At 52.1% G+C, this 14,786-nt stretch overlaps 1 protein-coding gene, 1 long non-coding RNA gene and 2 other non-coding genes across 4 annotated transcripts; 3 read left to right on the top strand and 1 right to left on the bottom strand.

Annotated features, from left to right (window-relative positions):
• Nucleotides 1-421: 421 nt before the first annotated feature.
• Nucleotides 422-493, top strand: TRNAD-GUC (transfer RNA aspartic acid (anticodon GUC)). Its single transcript has one exon. It is a non-coding gene; the product is annotated as a tRNA-Asp (tRNA).
• Nucleotides 494-2,814: 2,321 nt separating this feature from the next.
• TRNAA-UGC (transfer RNA alanine (anticodon UGC)) lies at nucleotides 2,815-2,886 on the top strand. The gene has a single exon. It is a non-coding gene; the product is annotated as a tRNA-Ala (tRNA).
• A 465-nt stretch (nucleotides 2,887-3,351) lies between these two features.
• On the bottom strand, nucleotides 3,352-7,808 carry LOC103541358 (uncharacterized). Its single transcript, XR_542452.2, has 3 exons — nucleotides 6,999-7,808; nucleotides 3,642-3,708; nucleotides 3,352-3,533 (listed from the first exon to the last, which is right to left on the bottom strand). It is a non-coding gene; the product is annotated as an uncharacterized lncRNA (long non-coding RNA).
• A 113-nt stretch (nucleotides 7,809-7,921) lies between these two features.
• On the top strand, nucleotides 7,922-10,875 carry UBC (ubiquitin C). The gene is made up of 2 exons (XM_070629307.1): nucleotides 7,922-8,476; nucleotides 9,202-10,875. The coding sequence occupies exon 2, from the start codon at nucleotides 9,205-9,207 to the stop codon at nucleotides 10,804-10,806; it is 1,602 nt and encodes a 533-aa protein (XP_070485408.1). The 5' UTR covers nucleotides 7,922-8,476; nucleotides 9,202-9,204; the 3' UTR covers nucleotides 10,807-10,875.
• The last annotated feature ends 3,911 nt before the right edge of the window (nucleotides 10,876-14,786 follow it).

Below are 14,786 nucleotides of genomic sequence, written 5' to 3'. Positions count from 1 at the left end.
TTCCCAATGAACGAAGACATTTCACTTTTTTAGTTTCAAACAGCTCCGAGCAGCAGCCACGGGAAGCCAGAGGGATGGAAACTTGCGCGCAACTCCTCATCCGGGGATATCCACCAAGGCCGAGTTTTTCCTGACCCCATTTCTTTAATTTCGTAAACGTTTATTAATCTCTGTTGCATGTTTGTTGATGTCTGTCCGTTAGTTTTTGCTGTTTATTAACGTCTGCTGTCTGAACCTAGCGGCTAAATCAAGGATCCGGCAGGAAACGGCTTCTTTAAGACGGAATTAAGCCAAACGGGACTTTGCATTCTTTGGTTTTGTAGGAAAAGATAAAATATTGAACCATTGGAAACATATTACTATTTAGGGGAAGCTAAGCATGCCTTAAAGGGGAGGACTGAGGAGCGGCGGGTAGCGCCCGTCCTCGTTAGTATAGTGGTTAGTATCCCCGCCTGTCACGCGGGAGACCGGGGTTCGATTCCCCGACGGGGAGGCTGTCTATGTTTTACCATTCGTCTCTATTTTTTTCTTTTTTCTTCTAAACAAATAAAATTCTCCAACTGCCGTAGAAATTCCTTATTCTCCTCGCGAAGAATACACCCGACAGGCAGGCGACACTCCCCCTGACAGCAGTTGCCTTTCGGCAGCTTAGTCCCAGGCACGCTCTGGCTCCCCAGTGTCACGTGGTTGCAAAAAAGAGTCCCCGTTCTTTCGCTGAAGCGGTGTTTTCGATTCCTGCAGGCCCACGGCGCGGCCGCAGAGCGTTAGCTGTACATGATCGTTTCCCAGAAACCGTCAGGTTCTCAGCCCGGAGCTGCTCGCTCGGCTGCAAACCTCCCCTCTTCCTACGTCCTTCCAGCCCAGAGCCTGGCTCTCGGAAAAGGTTTAGGGATTGAGGCAGGAGGCGGGGTGCCTCCAAACAGGAACGTTTTCTCCTCTGACCTTGCAGACTCCACCTCTGAACACAGCGCTCCCGCTTCCCAGGCTCCCGCGCCTGCCTTCCTGCGTTTGTCTGTTCGCTTCACATTCATCCCTCGCATCGGTGCTGGGCACCCGGGATGCGCCAGGCGCTGGGGATCCAGCAGGAGGGAGACTAGGCCCTGCCCTGCTGAGCCAGGGAGCGACGGAGGGACGCAGACAGTGAACAAGTAGAAACACAGCTTTTGAGGGTGGCAGATGCTGTGAAGAAAAACAATGCATGGGATTCGTCGGCCCTTTAGAGAGGAGGCCAGGAGGGCCTTTCCGAGGACCTGGACAATGAGAAGGAGCCGATCACAGAGATCTGGGGAACCGCATTCCAGGCAGAGGGAATGGCAAGTGCAAAGGCACGGAGGTGCAGAGGAGCCTGGCATGCCTGGGGAACAGCAAGCAGGCAGCTGTGGCTGGAGGGCCCCCAGGGAGGAGGAGCAGAGCAGGGATGTTAGCAAGGTCCACAGAGGCCAGATCACAGAGGGCAGAGTGCGGAGTATGGATTTGACTCCGAGAGTTTTATGCGGCGGGGAAACATAACTGAGTTTGCTTTGAGCAGAGCTGTCTGGCGAGAGAGCAAGCAGGGGCACTTCCAGAACTGCATACAACCCTTTAGCTCCCTCCCAAACCCTGTCCAAAAGAACGCCATCTGTGGCGCCATCTTTCTGTGGCCAAGGTCGCTCTCTCGTGGCTACCTCCTTGAGCTAGAGGATAAGGACAAAGAGCGGCTTACGTAGAGCCCTATTCCGCACCTCGCCCCGCTGCCCTCCTGCTCATCTGTTCTGCTTCACTAAAACCATCAGCAAAGCACCAGCTCACACCTGGGGTGAAGATGAGACGCAGGGCCCTTCCCGGGATTTCACATCCTAACAACGTGTACAATAAAGACGACTCACGTTTCCAAGCCCGGACCCTGTGCCAGGCACTGTTCTAAAGCTTCTACGTGTAACTCGTTCAATGCTCACAACCCCCCTGTGAAGCAGGTCCTATTCCATCTCCATTTTACAGACGAGCCCAGAGGAAGTCACAGCTGCTGGGTCCAGCATCCTGTGCACCAGCTCACTTAGGCCTTTAGCTGCAAAGGGTGTCAGGCCTCAGCACGCTGGAAGGGAGCTGACTGCGGACCAAGCCGGCAGGACATTTTTGGGTGGGGTTCTCCCTAAGTCACTGTTTCCTGCCAGGAAATCTCAAGCGCTGGTGGAAAGAGGTGTGGCCTTCAGTTTGGAGCCCTCTCCTTGCCACTCACCTGCTCCTTCCCCACTGGGTAGCCCTTGGTGACCCCAGCAGGATGCTAAGTATCTGGAAGAGAGGGGCTCCCTGACAGGTAGAGAATGGCGTTTTTCAGTGGGCTGTTGCAAAGAGGTCCCTTCCTCAGAGTTTAACCCGTCATCCTGAGGGCTGGATCTGCTTCCTTCTAGTTTGCTCATTTTTATATTCAGAAGAGTTCTTTTGGGAGAAAAAAAGGTCTTCACGCACATGTGGAAACCTCAAAGTCACCGAAGCTTGGAAGGGATTTAAAGGACAGGAAAGCAGAGATTTCTGGGTGGAGGTGCAGTCAGGGCAACACTCCTGCTTATTGGAAGGAAGCTTTCCTTTCCCTTCCCTTCTTTTCTGTCTGTGAGGAGAAACATTCAGGAACAGGGCTATTTCCGGTGTCAGCTAGAATTTCAGCTGCAAGGCTGTGAAGAACGGGTCTGCTTGGGAGACATAAAATGACTTATTTTGGTTTGCGTTTGCTAAACCCTAACATCCATTTAAATACTATACAAAATTCTAATTTAGAAAAAAAAAAATCTTAAGAATAGAGTATAGCAGAGAATTTCAGAAAACCTAGAAGCAAGGTCAGGGGATGTAGCTCAGTGGTAGAGCGCATGCTTTGCATGTATGAGGCCCCGGGTTCGATCCCCGGCATCTCCACTGCTGTTTTCCTGAACTTTTTCTTTTTAGTTTCTGCCCATCATTAAAGTGCCATGGATGTGATTATAACAAGTATTATCAAGTTATTAACAAGTACCCAATTACTACTTGGAGGTGGGATTTTCACAAGGCATGATCTTCTCTTTCTGAAACCCCCAACACTCCAAAGGTACTTTTGTCAGAAAAGGAGCAGTCAGCAGAAAAATGGAAAGGCAAAATCTGACACCACAGGTTTGGGGAGTTTCCCGCACGGTTCCTGGCCTCGTGACTGCAGGAAAGGCCTCGAGGCCTGGGGACTCATTCCTGGCCGTCAGAGGGCAAGTGTGTAAGCGAGGGAAAGCTCTGAGTCTCTGGGTGTCCGTGCGGTCAGCAACGGCCTTCTCAGAGGGAGCCGGAGCGTGCCCAGCAGGCAGGGTTTGCTCCCCGCTTCATCAGCAACAGGCCACAAAGGAAGGAATGAATGGCTTTGGTGCACATATCGTTTATTTTTATATTTATACACTGTATCTGTATTTTATCAATAAAAATAAAAGGTGTATTTTGTTGAAAGCAGAGATCCTGTTGTATCCTGGAGGTGCAGTCCTTTGTCTGCTGTAACAATGAATGAATTCTTTCCCCAGGAAGTCTTCTGTCTCATTTGACTTGACCTGGTGTTTTAAATCAGAAAACATCTCCTCTGAGATCTGGAGTGACCTGACTCTTTGCAAAGCCTTCACTTTCGAGATGACGACACTGAAATTCGTGAAATGACTCACCAGTTAGGTCGTGGGGGAGTGGTGATAGCCCCTGTTTCTATGGAGCTTCCGTGAAGGTTATTTCTCCCTAAATGTCAACAAGGTTTTAAGGGAACAAAACGTTGAGGTTATTTCTAAAGTTATCACATCTAACACAAAACCAATTATGTTTCTGTTTTACTTTGTATCTTATAATTAAGCATTTCCCATAGTGCAGTGACAAGGAAAAAATACATAAGGCTTGTGTGGGGAAAGGCAGCTTCCTAGAAAAGTCTTTGTGAACCTTTGAAGAAAGTGTTTTTTAAACTACTACATTTTATTTTATATACATATATAAAAGAGCCCATTATTTGAGGTCCCTAGAGCAGTCAAATTCATAGAGACAAAAAGCAGAACAGTGGTTGCCGGGGGCTGGGGGAGGGGAGATGGGGAACTGGTTAATGGGTACAAAGTTTCCTTTTTGCCTGATGAAGAGTTCTGGAGATGCCTGGCGGTGATGGTTGCACAGCAATGCGAATGTGGAAGGCCCCAGAACAGGCCGCCCTAAATTATGCTGCTTTGGTTTATTGATTTTGAGCAGTGGGTGCTTGAAAAACAGCAGGTGCGGGAGAGGCTTTCTCTGTGCCCCCTTCTCTGCCTGAAGACAGGTCCCCCCAAAGCAGCTCGTGGTCACAGCTCCCCTCCCGGGAGTCTCACCAACCAGGTGACTGGCTCTTGTCACAAGGAGGACACTAGGACTTGACACCAAACTATGTCACAAACTGTCACACCTCCCAGCGATTCTTCTAAGGCCTGGTCATCTTTCCTAAAACCATTTACTCTTCCCTGAGGCCTGCGTTCCCGTCCCCTTCCCCGACTGAGATGGTGCCTAAATCTAAATGCTAAAGCTCCTCTGGGACTCACTCATTCTCCCCTGGGTCTCTCTCACGCACACATGAAGGTGACACGTCCATAAACTTCTGGGCATTTTTTTCTCTTGTTGATCTTTTACTACAGGGGTCTCAGCTGAGAACTCTGAAGAGTAGAGGAAAAATTATTTCTCCTTCCCTCCAACATACTTAACACGACTGAATTGTACACTTAAAAATGGCTAAGATGGTAAATTTTATGCATACGTATTTTGCCACAATCTAAAAAAAAAAAGTCCCAATAGGTTAACTAACTCCTTAACGTTCCTAAACTAGGCAAATTCAGGGACTGGAACTTAAGGCTGATTTTCTGACTGGCAGGGGACGAAATTGGTTATTTTTAAACTGGAGCAGTTTGTGTTCTGGCACACAACACAAATGCACAAATGTAAACAGGAAAAAGAACAAAATCCCTTGGGCTTTTTTTTTTTCTTCCTAAGCTGCAGATACCCTTGACTCCCTTTTACGGTTATATAACCGATGACAAAGCAAGGCAAGCCTTTCCCACCCAGCTCTCCGATTTCACCCTTTCTCCTGGGAGGACACTGTTTGCGGCCCATTGTGCTCTGAGACATTCTCACGAGGCTGAGTGAAGCCCCATACTAGTTGTGACCTTCAGGGGAAACGAATGTTTTGGAGGAAGGAAGAAAGGCAGGCAGACACACAGGCACCAGTCCAACCCCCTCCCCGCAACAGCCCAACACCCAGGCCCTTTGTGAGCTCAGCCCATCACGTGCCCGATCTGCCCGCCAATCCCGCCCTGTTGCTGGCCTCTGTCACTTTCCCATTGGTGCCAGCTCTGAAGCAATTTCTTCTGGGGCGCCTGCAAAGGACGGATCTGTGTGGGCGGAAAGAACTGAAAATGGATCCAGGGACTCATCCAGCTTCTCGCACCTTCCAGCACACTGCATTCTGAGTCAGAGGCGTTCAGGTTTTAGGAGCGTGACTTGGTACCTGATTCCCGATTCCCGAGTCCGAGCGGGACATTTAGACCTTGGGAGCCCTTCTCAGCAAAGGGAAAAGCAGTGGCAATAACAACAACAAAAATCCTCTCTAGAGCAGGGTTCCTCAACCAAATTACGGACATTTAGGGCCTGGTGATTCTGTGTCGCGGGGGCCTGTCCACTGTCGGAAGTTTCATGGCATCCCTGGCCTCTACCACTAGATGCTAGCAGCGCCCCCCACCCCCACCAAGCACCACCACAGTTGTGACAGGCAAAAACGCCTCCAGACGTTGCCAGGTGTCCACGGAGGGGCAAAAATGATTCCCAGTTGAGAAGCGCTGCTCCAGAGGCACACCAGTCCCTCTCTTTGGGGGAGGTCAGCGCCGCCTCCCCTCTCTCGCTCAGTGCCCTGGGACAAATGTTTACTTCTATTTGCTTCAACAAAAACTCACTCTTGGACTTAAATTAGGGGATGCAAACGTTTTCAGAGAAGATTTTCTGCTAGAGAAAAAAAATCAGTGTTCTCAGCTCCGAAGAATGTTGTTTTCTCTTCGGAGCTGACCCTGGGCCTCTCCCCGCCCCCTGAGACGCTCTCCCCCCTCCTCGCCCTCAGAAATCAGGCCTGTTTTTCTCCATGCCTTTTGGACTCCGAAAGAAGCCACGTCACAAAGCGTGTGACTCAGCCCTTAAACGACATGAATCACAAGGCTTGCAGCCGAGCAACAGCCGAAAGTAAACAAGGTGTGGTTTGAAGTGAGGCCTGGCCACCGGAGAAAGAACCTCAGTTTTCGTTCCTTTGAAAACTTCTCCCTGGAATTTAGGGAGAAATAACCTCATAAAGAGCCTCTGCATGGTGTTCCTTTAAAACCTCTTTCCAGAAATTTAGAAAGAAATAACCTTCACCCAAATCTTTATTGGCAGTCGCTGGCGTCTCCTGCTTTCCTGAACAATGAATTCTATTTTTACCATTTATTTTAATTTCCTACTAATAAATTCATTCTCTTTGGACAAGGTTAAAAATCACAGAGGGTAAAGCATCTTCAGCACCGCTCATGGAAGTGAGCATGAGTGAGGCCATCTTGTTGTGCTAAGTGGCCCCAGCCCCTCCTCCGTGTGACCACTCGCCGCTCTGCACGTACTCTGCACAAGCATTCGCACGCCCTCCTGGTTTATGGCCTCCGCTTGACGTGGGTGCTCCCTGACAGCTTCACAAACTCAAACTTTGTTCTGTGAGTTTCCCTCCAGGCACGGGCTGCCCACAGGCGGGAGGCACACCCACTAGGCCTCCACCACAGCGGGCAGAAGGGAGCAACGTGATGCCCGCACCCCTCCTCGCTGCCCGTTCCCTATATTTGCCTCGAGACCCTGGAATCCTTGAAGACGGGTTTTTGAGACCTTAGTCACCCATCTTCCGATTTGCCGGAATTAAACTTCCTCTCTCGACCCCTAGCTGGTTGTGATTAATTGGCTCACACGGCGCCCATGGCTCGGCGTCCCTCAGCCCTTCTTCATAAATACACACGTACACGGCTTCCCCGGGGAGACGCAGGGCAGTTCCGTCTTGATTCCCATCTCAGGGAGAACGCTTAAATATTAAAGTGCTCAGAATTTAGAACAGGAGTGTGGTCTTCTCCTGATGGCAACAGCTTTCAGTCAGCGGCCTTTCTGTTTTCTTCCTGAAGCTTCCAGGGCGGAAATTAAAATGCCCTCCCTCCTGCTCATTTGTAGAAACAGGGAGTACTTCTAGAAGAGTCCAGAAGGAGCGGCCTGCAGCACGGGGGCACGAGGGGGCCTTCTCACCGCCAGCTCTCACAGACCTGCTTTACCTCTGCACCGTGCTCACGTGTTTTAAGACACTTTTCTCCGCTTTAATCAAAATGGGATTTGCCTCTGGAATTAAATATCGCGTGTGGGATACTGAGGGTTATTTCCCCAGAAACACACAGGGCCGAGACTCAGTCAGCGTCTGTCTGAGCCTTGACCTAAATCTCTGAAACGTGAAATTTCCGAGCGCAGCTGCACAGCGACAGAGCTGACATTCGGGGGGCTCCTCGGTTATCATCGGGGACAAAGGTCCCAGGCGGAAGGCCAGGCGATCGCACAGCCGGGCTAGAACAATCTGGAAGGTTCTGCCCTGTCAGCGCCGGGGGTCTGACGAGGCCGGGAGGCATTCCCGCCTTCCTGGCCGGCGGCGGGCAGCCGGGCCCGAGCACCTTGTCGGGGGCGGGCGCGCCGCCGCCGCGTCCGGCCGGAAGCCGCGATCTGCCGAGTCATCCGCCCTGTCCCGGTGCCCGCCGGCGCGGGGGATGGGCTGGGGCCCCGGGGAGCCCGCGCCCGGCCCGGCCCGGGGGGAGGGAGTTTGGGGAAGCACGAACACTGCCGTTACTTTCAATGTCACCCTGTCAAGGGTCCCTCAGGGTCGCGGGGGGCGCGCAGGGCGCGTGCGCGCGAGGGGAGCGGGACCCGACTCCGCCTGAGGCGCTCGGCCGGAGGCCTGTCCGCCAGGGGCGGGTCCCGTGCCCGGGAGACGCGGGGTCGTTAGGGTTGAGGGGAGGGGGCGCTGGGGCCGGGCTGCACGGAGAGCCCGCTCCGGCCGCCCGGGAGACTCCGCGCCGGGTTTTCGCGCCCGCCGCGGGCCGCTCCCCCGCCCCCGCCGTCGAACGCCGGCCACGCCGCGGACGCAGCGCGCCGAGAACGCGGTGATCCCTCCGCCCGGCCTCTCAGGACTGCGGCCCCCTCCCCACCAGACTCCGCTCCAGAGCCCCGGTCTTAACAGGGGAACACTTCAGGAGGGGGATTAGGGGATTCCGGGGGGCTGCGCTTCTCTACAGGCAGCAGGAAGGGCTGAGAAAAGTAGTCCCTTCTAGGCGTTTCTGCGGAGGGATCTTGCGGGGCGGGGCCACGGTTGCTATATAAGGGCGCGCCGGGTGTGGTGCAGCCAGTTTCGTCCAGGCCGGGAGTTCGTTGCTTCCTCTTCTCTGTGTGCGGCTGTCATCGCGATTTGGTGAGGGGAGGCCGCTGCGGTGGCCGGGGCTCTCGCGGTTGTCAGGCTGCTGGGCGGGCGGGAGGCACGGCGGCGCGCCGCGGGCGGGGAGGCTGCCGAGGAGCTCGTCGCCGGGGCCTGCGAGCGTGGCAGCCCGGGGGGGTGGGGGGAGGGTGACGAGCAAAATGGCGGTTGCTTCCGGCTCCGAAGCGGGCAGGGAGGTTGGCGAGAGACGGCCGCTCGCGGGCGCAAGGAGCCGCGGAGGCCGTGAGCGGGGGAGCGCGGCGGCGCGTGGGGACCCGCGGGCGGGCCCGCGTCCGGCGGCCTGACTGGCGCGCAGCCCGGGCTTTCGTAGCGCGGCGGTTCCGGAGGACCCGGCACCGCGTGGGGAGAGGGTGCGGCCCGTGACGTCACTCTCTGTGGGCTTATAGGGGGCGTCCGCTGGGGGGCCGCGGCTGTCCCGGGCCTGAGGGAGACGCTGCCGGGCCGACGGGGGACGCGGGTCCAGCGGCGCAGACGTGAGGCTTCGACTCGTGGGTCAGGTTTCCTGCTCTCCGGGGGGCACCGGAAGCGGGCGCGGCTCGCTCGTCAGGCCGGTGCCGGTTGCTCCCGTGAGGTGGCTTAGGGGAGACGTCTGTGGTGGTCGTTTGAGTCACGTGACAGTTGGCTCTGAGCGCGGGACCAGGTGGACGCGTGAGCCGCTTGCTCAGCGCCTGAGTTATTTCTTTATGTCTCTGTCGTGACAGACAATGCAGATCTTCGTGAAGACCCTGACGGGGAAGACCATCACCCTGGAGGTGGAGCCCAGCGACACCATCGAGAACGTCAAGGCCAAGATCCAGGACAAGGAGGGCATCCCCCCCGACCAGCAGAGGCTCATCTTCGCCGGGAAGCAGCTGGAGGATGGGCGCACCCTGTCTGACTACAACATCCAGAAGGAGTCCACTCTGCACCTGGTCCTGCGTCTCAGAGGTGGGATGCAGATTTTCGTGAAGACCCTGACCGGGAAGACCATCACCCTGGAGGTGGAGCCCAGCGACACCATCGAGAACGTCAAGGCCAAGATCCAGGACAAGGAGGGCATCCCCCCCGACCAGCAGAGGCTCATCTTCGCCGGGAAGCAGCTGGAGGATGGGCGCACCCTGTCTGACTACAACATCCAGAAGGAGTCCACTCTGCACCTGGTCCTGCGTCTCAGAGGTGGGATGCAGATTTTCGTGAAGACCCTGACCGGGAAGACGATCACCCTGGAGGTGGAGCCCAGCGACACCATCGAGAACGTCAAGGCCAAGATCCAGGACAAGGAGGGCATCCCCCCCGACCAGCAGAGGCTCATCTTCGCCGGGAAGCAGCTGGAGGATGGGCGCACCCTGTCTGACTACAACATCCAGAAGGAGTCCACTCTGCACCTGGTCCTGCGTCTCAGAGGTGGGATGCAGATTTTCGTGAAGACCCTGACCGGGAAGACGATCACCCTGGAGGTGGAGCCCAGCGACACCATCGAGAACGTCAAGGCCAAGATCCAGGACAAGGAGGGCATCCCCCCCGACCAGCAGAGGCTCATCTTCGCCGGGAAGCAGCTGGAGGATGGGCGCACCCTGTCTGACTACAACATCCAGAAGGAGTCCACTCTGCACCTGGTTCTGCGTCTCAGAGGTGGGATGCAGATTTTCGTGAAGACCCTGACCGGGAAGACGATCACCCTGGAGGTGGAGCCCAGCGACACCATCGAGAACGTCAAGGCCAAGATCCAGGACAAGGAGGGCATCCCCCCCGACCAGCAGAGGCTCATCTTCGCCGGGAAGCAGCTGGAGGATGGGCGCACCCTGTCTGACTACAACATCCAGAAGGAGTCCACTCTGCACCTGGTTCTGCGTCTCAGAGGTGGGATGCAGATTTTCGTGAAGACCCTGACGGGGAAGACGATCACCCTGGAGGTGGAGCCCAGCGACACCATCGAGAACGTCAAGGCCAAGATCCAGGATAAGGAGGGCATCCCCCCCGACCAGCAGAGGCTCATCTTCGCCGGGAAGCAGCTGGAGGATGGGCGCACCCTGTCTGACTACAACATCCAGAAGGAGTCCACTCTGCACCTGGTCCTGCGTCTCAGAGGTGGGATGCAGATTTTCGTGAAGACCCTGACGGGGAAGACGATCACCCTGGAGGTGGAGCCCAGCGACACCATCGAGAACGTCAAGGCCAAGATCCAGGACAAGGAGGGCATCCCCCCCGACCAGCAGAGGCTCATCTTCGCCGGGAAGCAGCTGGAGGATGGGCGCACCCTGTCTGACTACAACATCCAGAAAGAATCTACTCTGCACCTGGTCCTGCGCTTGAGGGGAGGTGTCTAAGGTCCCCCTTTTAAGCCTCTGACAAATTACATTGCACTTTTCTTTCAATAAAGTTGTTGCATTCCCAAATAGTGTGGGTTTTTTAATGTCATGTGAGGTTCTTTTTCGTTAGGGTGTGGTGCAAGGGATCATGGTTTCCAGTCTACCAAATGATTCTCTGGTAACCAAGAGTTAAGAAATACCAGTAAAAGATTGCCTTAATATAGAATTGTAGTGGGTGGGTACAAATAAAGACTAGGCAAATTAGAGGTTGCTTTTAGAATTTCCTGTATATACACATATATAGACATTTGAGGGCTACTGACATTAAAAATACTGAGTTTGGGGGTGGTTGTGAGGTACCTGAGCATGGGGAAGTTTCTGGAACACTAGCAGGAAGGAGATAAGAGGAGGGGTGATTGTGGTAGAAGGGAACTTACAGAAGTAGCTTTAATGTCTAGCTGTACTTAAATCCACGAGCTGCACAGAAGGTTGTCATCTGACAGACTTTAAAGAATATGGCGAGTATTGTATATTAAATAAAAATTACCTGGTAGGCATTATGCTAGTGTTTGGGCATTAGTGGTTATTTGAAATGTCATAATTACTGCTGAAGTAAGTTGTCAAGGTGATTCCTCGGTTTTCATGTGGCTACAGATAAAGGTTTGTATATAACTTCATTGGTGGTGGGTGGAGCATCTGGCCTTTGGTCTTAGTTTCCAGAAGTTTGTGGTGGTGGCATTTACCCACTCAGCTGGTGCTGATAAGGGATTATTTTTACGTCTTAACTAGAACCTAAGGTGGAGGTTGCAGGGAAGCTGGTCTAGTATAAGCAATTGGCCCTTGGTGATGGGCACCCCAGAAATCGGAGCCCCATCTAAGCGCTGGAAGGGATTGTCTTCTCCAGAGAGCACCATTCCCTCCACTGCTCCCTTGCACTCCCCCAGTTTTGGGGTATCCATGCATAACCTCTGATGTAGAAGGAAATTTTGTGTTGTCACTGCCAGTTGTAAAATGGCCAGAACCAGGTTTAAGTCCTAGGTTCAGGGATCACAACTAGAAAATTGAGGCCATTTGAGAAATCCATAAATCTTAGGCAAGTCTGTTAGTTTCTGTGGTTTTTCACAATAGGCTGGTAGAAGCATGTGTAACACAGTTTGCTGAATTTCCATCCCTTGCCCGTACAAGATAACATAGGTCAGGAAGCAACATTACAAGAACCCCAGGAACTTCACCAGCAGCTGTAACCAGTTACCAGTTACGATGCTAGGAGTTTTTGTGCAAGTGATTTTGGTGCTTGTTAGAAATGAGTGGTCGTAGTACAGGGAAAACATCTTAATAGCATCTTGAAAATGACCGCTCTGCAGGACAGGTGGTGTAAGGTTCTTAGTCAGTGTTAATGTATTACAGGCAACTACTAAGTATTAATTCCCACTCACACAGTAGCATACTGGTTTGTAGTCTGTCCTGCACCTTGTTTTTTGTATTATATATCATGGTTTTGGCAGAGTTCTAACATCTTTTCATTTTGTATAAAGGAAAAACACCTTTTGTGTAATTTTCTCAAGGACAAACCACCCGGGCAACACAATCCCTAGTGAACTTTTACAGTACCCTCCACCCAATAAACGGCATGTCAGAAGCCGTAGTGATCCAGTGATGGATGAGAAGGTTTTCTGCCATCAGGGGATCCTTAGTCTAAGAGCAGACTTGCTGGACTTGTTCAGTTTCATTGAAAGATTGTTAAATCTTAAAGCCCCCCAAAGTTTGGTTTCACATTTGAATGAATACTATGTAAGAACTCACAGACATGTGGTTCTGTCTCTTGAACAAACCAGAAAAGATATGCATGGCTTGTGTTAAGCTCATGTTCCTTTTTATGTTTTGTCTGAAAGCACAACAAAGTCTTCACTAAAAACAGGATCTCCTGCAAGTTATGAGTATGGCCCTAATAGAGGTAGAATGTTGAGAGATCGGCAAGGGCCCTTCAATGAAGCCGGTCAGCCACCTTAGCGTGCGGTGCTGGTTTCTGCCGGCAGAGGGAGCTCCGGGCACAGACTTCGGTGGAGGCCTGCAGCCTGCAGTGCTCCCAGGCGGTTGCGGTTGACCAGGCAGTTGATGTACTCACCAGCAAGGGTTACTTTACTCTCATTTTTCTCCTTCTACCGGTGCTGCAGCCACCTCCGTTTCTACCCCAGCTCGAATTACTCCATAATATCTAATATAGCTGTTACTCAGACCCTCTTTCTTACTGAATCTCACCAGCCCTCACCGCTCAAATGCCCTCCTGCCCGCTTCCCCTGTCCGCTGGCCACTTTCTTTTCCCCACCTGCTCCCTGCCATTTTGCACCTCTTTCCTTCGAGCTACTCCGTCTTTCTGAAATACCACCCCTCCCACCTCGACAAATCCAATCCTGCCCGATGTCAAGCCCTGATTTAAAGAATGCCCAAAGCCTGCCTTGACTGTCCCAGCTGGACAGTGGCTGTCTTCCCTGAAATCGCGTAGCTCTTTCTATTTTGTGTTGAAGCTCTTCACTCAAATGAGGGAGCTCTGCTCCTGTGTGTTTCCCCAGCACAGTGGCGTCTTTATTAAGTATGAGATGTAGTGTTTCATGGGCTCTTCATTAGTCCTTCCCCAGACAAGATGGCTGTAGAAATCCTGAAATGATTCCTGTGGGGCTTCCTAATTTGCTTGAAAAGAAAACTAGGCACAGAGCTAGATAGAAGACAGAAGGCAAATGTTTTCTACCTTGAAACGTATATTGCACAGATCTGAACAATTAGTAAAATGATGGGGTTGTATGATCAGAGGCTTTCAGCGAGTAATAAAGGATGCTTTTAAGAGTAGTAAATCAATGAATAATAGTAGTCAGTGGTTTGTGTCAAGCCCTGTCTCTACCACCAGAAAAAGTTGATTTCTGTCTTGCAGAGTGGTCAAGAATATAGGCGTCTTTGTTTCCTTTTTTAAGCCATTCTGCTTTTTGACTGGCTTTTGCGACAGCATTAGTTTTTTACCAGGCAGAAGAGAAGCCTTGGGCTGTAACCAGAGGTGAGATGGCTGAAATCTCAGTGGTCCTCCAACTAGAATTAGACTGAACAACAGTGTGTGAGTTAGGAGTGCTTTTGGCTACAGGACACAGAAAGATCCAAATCACAGAGGATCAAACAAGGGGGTGTTCATCTTCTCATAACAAGCAGTCTGGATGTAAACCCCAAGCATTTGCTTTGTTGTGATTCTCTTGTTCTTTCCCTCATAGTTGCAAAATTGTTGTCACAGCTCCAGATATCACATCTGTATTCAAAGCAGGGAGAAGTGCGGAGCAGTGGGGTCAGCCACGTCAGGTTTTTTTAATGAAGAAAATACAGGCTTTCACTGACTTACCCTCAGGTCTCGTTGATCAGAACTGGTCAAGGGGCCAGAATGGTTTAAAATACAGGGTTTCTCAAACTCAGCACTATTGACCTTTTAGCCTGGATAACTCTTTATTGTGGGAGCTGTCCTGTGCACTGCAGGATGTTTAGCAGCATTTCTGGCCTCTGTCCACTGGGTGCCAGTAGCCCTCAGTGGTGACAACTAAAAATATTTCCAGATGTTTCTGAAGTCCCCTGGGAGGCAAAAATCATCCCCCCTTGAGAACCGCTGGTTTAGACCAGTCATGATCCATTGCTTGAGGCTGGCTGTATTTCCACCTTGAAAAAAAAATCAGAATTAGTAAAGCAAAAAGACGGTCATGGGTCTAGGGGTGGGCAGCTAAAAGCAGCGATAATGAAATCTAAGGGCACTCTTATTTTTTGTCGTCTTGGTAAAACTCAGTGTTACACATCATTAGACCAGTGGTTCTTAGGACGCAGTGTAGAAGAGGACACCATGGGGACTTGTTAAAAATGCAGTGCCTCAGCCCCCTCCCGGAGGCCCAGATTCAGCAGGGCTGGGGTAGTGCCAGGATCTGCATTTTTTTTTAATTGAGGTCATAATAGTTTATAACATTGTGAAGTTTCAA

The sequence above is a fragment of the Equus przewalskii genome, chromosome 7 (assembly GCF_037783145.1).
Source record: "Equus przewalskii isolate Varuska chromosome 7, EquPr2, whole genome shotgun sequence".
Lineage (NCBI taxonomy): Eukaryota > Metazoa > Chordata > Mammalia > Perissodactyla > Equidae > Equus > Equus przewalskii.
Note: the sequence above shows the minus strand (reverse complement) of the source record. Positions and strands in the feature narration are given on the sequence as shown.